Source organism: Palaemon carinicauda, chromosome 8 (genome assembly GCF_036898095.1).
Source record: "Palaemon carinicauda isolate YSFRI2023 chromosome 8, ASM3689809v2, whole genome shotgun sequence".
Classification (NCBI taxonomy): Eukaryota; Metazoa; Arthropoda; class Malacostraca; order Decapoda; family Palaemonidae; genus Palaemon; species Palaemon carinicauda.
The window spans coordinates 119636335-119642896 of record NC_090732.1 but is presented as its reverse complement, the minus strand read 5'-3'; the positions used below and the strand labels follow the sequence as shown (position 1 = coordinate 119642896).

At 35.9% G+C, this 6562-nt stretch overlaps 1 protein-coding gene across 6 annotated transcripts in view; it reads left to right on the top strand.

Moving 5' to 3' along the window:
* The window catches only part of Dab (DAB adaptor protein), a 251004-nt gene that overhangs the window by 171981 nt on the left and 72461 nt on the right, over positions 1-6562 (top strand). For all 6 annotated transcript variants that reach the window (XM_068378849.1, XM_068378852.1, XM_068378848.1 and 3 more), the window contains one exon: positions 5531-5760. In XM_068378849.1, the coding sequence (XP_068234950.1) occupies positions 5531-5760 (230 nt within the window). The remainder of the gene's footprint in view (positions 1-5530; positions 5761-6562) is intronic.

Sequence of the window (6562 nt, the reverse complement as noted above, 5' to 3'; positions counted from 1 at the left end):
AAATGTTCGTACCAAATTCCCCCCCCCCCCCTATTTCTTATGTCTAAATGAAGTTTTTTTTCATGATAGATATTTATTCATGCATTACGTTTTCTACATTGAATCACGGTGCGTATTCGCTGTAGTCTTATGCATTTATAATAATAATAATAATAATAATAATAATAATAATAATAATAATAATAATAATAATAATAATGATAATAATATTGTCTGATTTTGACCATCAAAGCTGTTCTATACACCCTTCCAAGCACATGTATTTATATATAACATGATCGTAGAATTACTCGTTACTCATTTGCGAATGTTTCTAATATTTTGGTGGTTGTATTTTTTGATATTTCATGTCTCCCTTCAATATTTCAAGCCGCTACATGAATTCATTTAACTAATTTATTTTTATTTCTCTCTCTCTCTCTCTCTCTCTCTCTCCTCTCTCTCTCTCTCTCTCTCTCTCTCCTCTCTCTCGTTCGTGACCTCTTTGGACGTTATTAAAATCATTGCAGGGAGAGAGCCACCTCAGTTCACACGAGAGCCCTTCAAAGTAACCGAGAACAACGCCAAATGTGTCTGCTTGGGATATTGCTATTAAAACTTTTCCGTCTCTCCTCACTAAAAGCCGTATTCCCTCTGGAAAAGGCGTCCCCTGGGTGCTTTCAAAGCCCTCCTTTCCCACCCCTCCTTTTACATGAGTGTCTCCGATTTTTCTTTCCCAGATGTCATAACATTAAATTGTTCCATAATTGCTTCTGAAACTTTCTTGCTGAGTTCGTTTGGTGTGGGATTTTCGGAATACATGGCTTTGTGTACTCGGGTTAGTGTTACGTTATCCAAAAGTAGTTTTAAAATGCGAAAGGTAATTAGAAATTTAGAATATGAATGTAGCAGTGACTCGAGATTTTCTCCTGTTTAGAGAAAAGTGCTCAATGTGAGAAAAGTAGAATAAAAGAATAAGTACATCCGGGAATGCTAATGGTTTGGATTCTAGTGCACCGTACCCCAAGGCATATGAACTGTAATCTAGATTGTGAACCCCTTGTGGTATGAAATGTCCTCTAAATGTATGATGAGCCTCTCCCTCTTGAAGTCAACGACTACCGCTCATGTCAAGTCATTCTCTTCACTAGGGGTATCTAGCGCACTGGTACGAAATAATAAAACCTATCAGTTGAGTTAGATACCGCAAGGAAAAACGGTGCTTGATAAAGGACAGCCCCTTGGTAGGAGGAAATGCTTCCTAAATATCAACAGGAGTCTCCTCTCTATAGGTTAATAAGTCATAATTTCGACTCCTGTAGGATAATAGGTGTAAACATACTACCACTCGGGTAGGTGTGAGTCACCATTATTTGGATATGAAGTTGCAGTGCCATACCTTGAATTGTCATTCTAAAGACTAGAGGAAAAAGTTCTAGTCATCGAGAAAGTACCCGAGGGTAAATAGCGCATTATGTGTATGGCTACCATAGGTTAGGACATTTAGTGAAATAACGGAATTTTCCCCCGTTTCTATGCTTCAGCCGACCTTTGTTCTCCGATCAAAGCACCTTCTGCTTGGTTGACTCCAGAATTGTATAACCCTTTTGATTGTAGGTAAATCGTTATGGATGGTGTTGCGAGAACTTTGGTCCTTTTCTTGTCTCCAGTGTCTTTCAAAAGTGGGTCAGCTGGTGGGTAGGCAGTCGAAATAATAATGTAGGACACAGATATGCATTTGTATATGTATACATACCCGGTATATGTTATCGATCTATCTATCTATCTATCTATAATACATACATATATATATATATATATATATATATATATATATATATATATATATATATATATATATATATATGTTTATATCTTTGTATCCTTAGATATGTTTATGCGTTTAAGTATTGTGATTATTGTTTTTACCATAATCATTATTACAATTCGTATGCTTATCATATGCTAATATAAACCAACATTTATTCTCAGAAGGATAAATAGGGCTCCCTGGGTTCTGTTGCGCTCATATTCATACCGTTATTTTTCTTTCTTATCTGTACTTCTAATAACTGTAATATTGTCCTTTGTAATTCCACCTCATGAAAAAAAATTATTTCTTTACTATCAAGGGAGTTAGAACATCTGTAAACTCACCCTTTTAATTATGATGGATTTAGCTTGTATCTCGACTCATCAGACACCAAGTAGTTAATATGTATTTCGTCGAAAGCTATTTTGTTTGTGTGTTGGGGGATGAGGGGCAGATAACCTTGATGTCGTATTTCGGTTAATTGTGGGAGCAGTTCTTTTTTATAGCTGTTCTCAGGCTTACACTGCAACAAGACTTACCAGAGACCTTTTTAGATTATATCAAAAGCGAGTCATGTTCATATTTTTAAAAACATTGGCTTTATCGTGTTCTCTTTTTGCAGCAATTGTTTTTTTTTATCATTTCAAGCGACGGAGCCTTGGTTTCTCTCTCTCTCTCTCTCTCTCTCTCTCTCTCTCTCTCTCTCTCTCTCTCTCTCTCTTGTGACTATGATGTTCTTCGGCTATGTGCACGATACTAAACTGATTATTCAATATCACCCTGTCTGCCATGGAATTATATCACGTATGGAACAAGCTTTAAAATTTGGAAGATATGATTAATTTAGATATTAGAATCATCAATTAACGTTTCGAAGCAATCTTCAGCGCCCCCAGTTCATTTTTTCAATTGTGATATTTCGCTCTATATAACCTTCGCCCGAGTAGCACATTGAACCCTACTTTTATTACAAAGATATCCATTTTGCATTCAACCTCCTTCAGTCGAACTGGGTTGAAATCTATTTCTTGCTTCCATCGATAGATTAGAGTAAATAACTTTAAGATAGCTAAAGCAATCAAATGTAGGAAGTAATGTGGAAAAAATAACCATACTGAAGATTGCACACATTCAAGAGAGCCGCGTTTCATTCCCGCAAAGAGAATTAAACCCTGGAATTCTAGGGTCGGTATCGCTAAGTTTCGGTCGAACTTTATTAATAATCACTACAATACTGGAAATCGAACAAAAACAAATTCTAACTGAAACCCAGGACGAGTAGGTAGAGGAATTTAAATGGAATTTCATTTACTTGATTAGTTTTGAATACCTATAACGCATTTGTGCAAAAAAATACCTAGACAGTTACAATATCTTCATTTGCTTTATCCTGTTGTTTTTTAGGGAATTGTATAAATCTTAGTTCGTAGGTAAATTTTATTTATTACCGACCTGTTTTGGATTTTGGAACCCTCTGGAAATTGTATGTGAAATAAGGTCACTGGTTTCCTTAGACTTTTATAATAAGGCTTTTGTTGTTGATTGAAATTTCTTTGACTAACGCTTACAATATGTGTTAAATGTCATTGAATAGTTTTGTCCTTATTCTGAATTAGATGCTTAAGAATGTAAAAAAGAAAAAACCTTTGTTTGCCTGAAAAGTATAGCCACTCCCATGAAATTTTTTTATTTGTTACAGAAGCATTATATTATAACATTGTACAAGTAAATGCTGCCTCTAACACTTTGTTTTGCAAGATGCATCGTTCAAGGTATGAAACCGGTTATGGAATGTTCCTAACATACAGTTTACGGATGAAATTATAGGTAACACTTAAGCCTGCTTGGTAAACTAATTATTATCATTATCATACTGGTTATTATTTATACCATTTCACTCTGGTTTATGACTTGTAATCGCTTTTAATATGATATTTTGTTGAAAAAAAATCATACTTTCCTGAGTGAATGTACTTATAGCTATCTAATTAAGTTAGGGTTTCTTATGCACACATCCTCTCGCATTGAGAGAGAACCTCTTTAAATTCATCTAATAATAGGGGGAAATGTGAGCTCAGCAACGGTAACTGAATTGAAATATTCTTGGTTATCCACAATTTTCATTTGGCTAATGAGAAGCCTTTGAATTAAGCTATGTATACTTACCTTTTTGTGGCCTTGTGGTTAAAAAGTCTTGTTAATTATGGCCATACTGCGAAATGAATAATTAGAGGATAATTAAATCTTCGTTAAATATGAGCAGTCGTTGCTAATTGGTATCATAAAGCTTCCTCCACCCAGGGCCCTCACAAACATCTTTTTTCACCGTAGTGAAATCGAATCCTTTTTTCTCGTCATCAGAATACTCTTAATATGGGAGATTCGAGAAATTTTTGAAATTCCGGAAAGAAATTAGTTATATTGTTCTTGATGGTGTTTGGGATATTCCATAAAAGAGAGGTTTTGATGTTAGGAATATAAAAAATATCAGTATAAGATGAATATGTAACTGTCTTTGTGACGATCAAAAAACGATTGTCTGAAGATGTTTGCGTTGAGCTACCAAAGATGCACCCTCTAAGCAATTCCCTTTTTCGGACTTTTTGATATGGAAAGAAAGCCTTTTATATTTGGAGCTTTGGAATTTGACATATATAAAAGTCAAGTAAAGGGGACAGTCGCTGCATTGTAAATGTTATCCTTAAAACACACACACACACGCGCGCGCGCGCGCACACACACAAAAAATAAAAAAACTTTTTGTTCTCTGGAATTTTTGAAAGTGAAAATAATAGCAGTCTCGCCTTTTTGACTTATCGCACAGGGCTGGCAGCCCCATATATCAAGAGTTTAGTGAAAGGCAGAATTTATATGATCATACATTTTATAAGTTTTGAATGAGTGTAGCAGTTAGTTAGGTATGTTTTTTGTAGGGAAAGTGGGGTGTCATGGCTCTTTATAAGATAAAATGCAATATTACGGAGCGTAGAACTTGAAAGAACAAAGAGTGATTGTATCTGGAGTGGCTGATCGATTCAAGTAAAGTATTGGATATTTGTTGTATTGCATAGAGATTCAATGAAGAAATAATGAAAAATAAACCTTGATATTTTTTATATAGATTATACAGACATTTGGAAAGAATGGAGCTCTTTAGGTAAAAGGTGTAAATTTCGGAAGTTAATGGAATGAAGGATAGGAAGACCTAGAAAGTTTCTTAACAAAAGGTTGACAGAGGTGTTAGAAAAGGGCATAAGTGTCCAAAAAGCAAGAAAGTATATGCAAGTAAGATGCGGTTGTATATTCCAGGGAAATTTTATATAAGGGTCTGTTATTTAGCAAAACACTGATGCTTTGAATTGTGGGGAATTCCATGACTCGTGGAAATCTTGCCCTTGCCTTGGTCTCGAGGAAATTCTAGCGAGAATGAGTTTGTCCTAAAAATTTCCTTCGGGTTTTTTTATGCCTTCATCTAAAAGTGGCTTTAGGTATTTTTGATGAAGAAACAGATTTTATCTTCTCATCATGACCAACTTCACTAACAAGAATCGTTAATGTTAATATATTCTTCTTCTTCTTCTTCTTCTTCTTCTTCTTCTTCTTCTTCTTCTTCTTCTTCTTCTTCTTCTTCTTCTTCTTCTTCTCATTTAAGATTGTTGTTGAGTTTGTTGTTATAGTTATTATGTCCGCTTTATCGCATAGACATTGTTTTAGTATATGTTTTTCTTTTTCCTGCAGATCGGACTTCGGGCACCGAGAAGAATGACCCTCACCGCTTCGTGGAGGGCATAAGCTTCAAGGGGAAGCTGATCGGCGTGTTGGAAGTGGCGGAGGCACGCGGCGACCGCATGTGCCAAGAGGCACTGGCCGAACTCAAGATGGCCGTCCGAGCGGCCGGCGAGCATAAGCAGCGAATCGTCGTTACCGTGGCTATGGATGGCATACGGCTGCGAGATGAAAGATCGAGTGTAAGTTCGTCTGTTTGTATATTTGCTTATCTCTTTTTTTTTTGGTTTGTATGAGTGTCATTTCGATTCTCTTTATGTGTTGCATCCTTTTAAGTCTTTTGTATCCTTTCCTAAGAAAGTAAACACTTTATAAATAGTAGTAGTAGTAGTAGTAGTAGTAGTAGGAAACACATTTTCTTACCGATTTTCTTACCGATCCCGTACCATATTCCCATTCCACCTCTGAATTTCAACGAAACACTGTACTTTTTTTAACATTTTAATTTGATCATACTTCCTTGTATACTATTCCAATCAAATGAAGGTGATTTTAAGCAAATCTAATCCTGGCAGAATGCCGATTATTATGGGTAAAACTTTTCACACGTTCAGCGATGATTGGATTAATACCACATTATTTTCATCTTATGCTTTACTGGTTGTGCCGATATTTGATATGTTCTATCTATTGGCGGAAATAATTGTTCCAGTATTTTCCAGATTTAGGACAGTATTAAATTGACACTACCTCTTTTCCCGTTACGACCTTACTTCATACTATCTCTGCCTTTTGACTTAACCAGTATTGGTCGTTTTCTGAAGTAGGAGCCTTAATGTTTTGTTGAGGGCGTATGATGTTACTCCCCCCCCCCCCCCAGTAACATATATTTACTCTCCTTTAAATTAACACTGCAGACAGCCCCCCCCCCTCCCCTCCCGGGAAGTTACACGAATGTAAATTTTTTAATATGAAATAGTCTCCAAGGTTTTTCGCATTTTGTATTTTTTCCCAGTTCCAACCTTTATCAGTGCAGTGTGATAT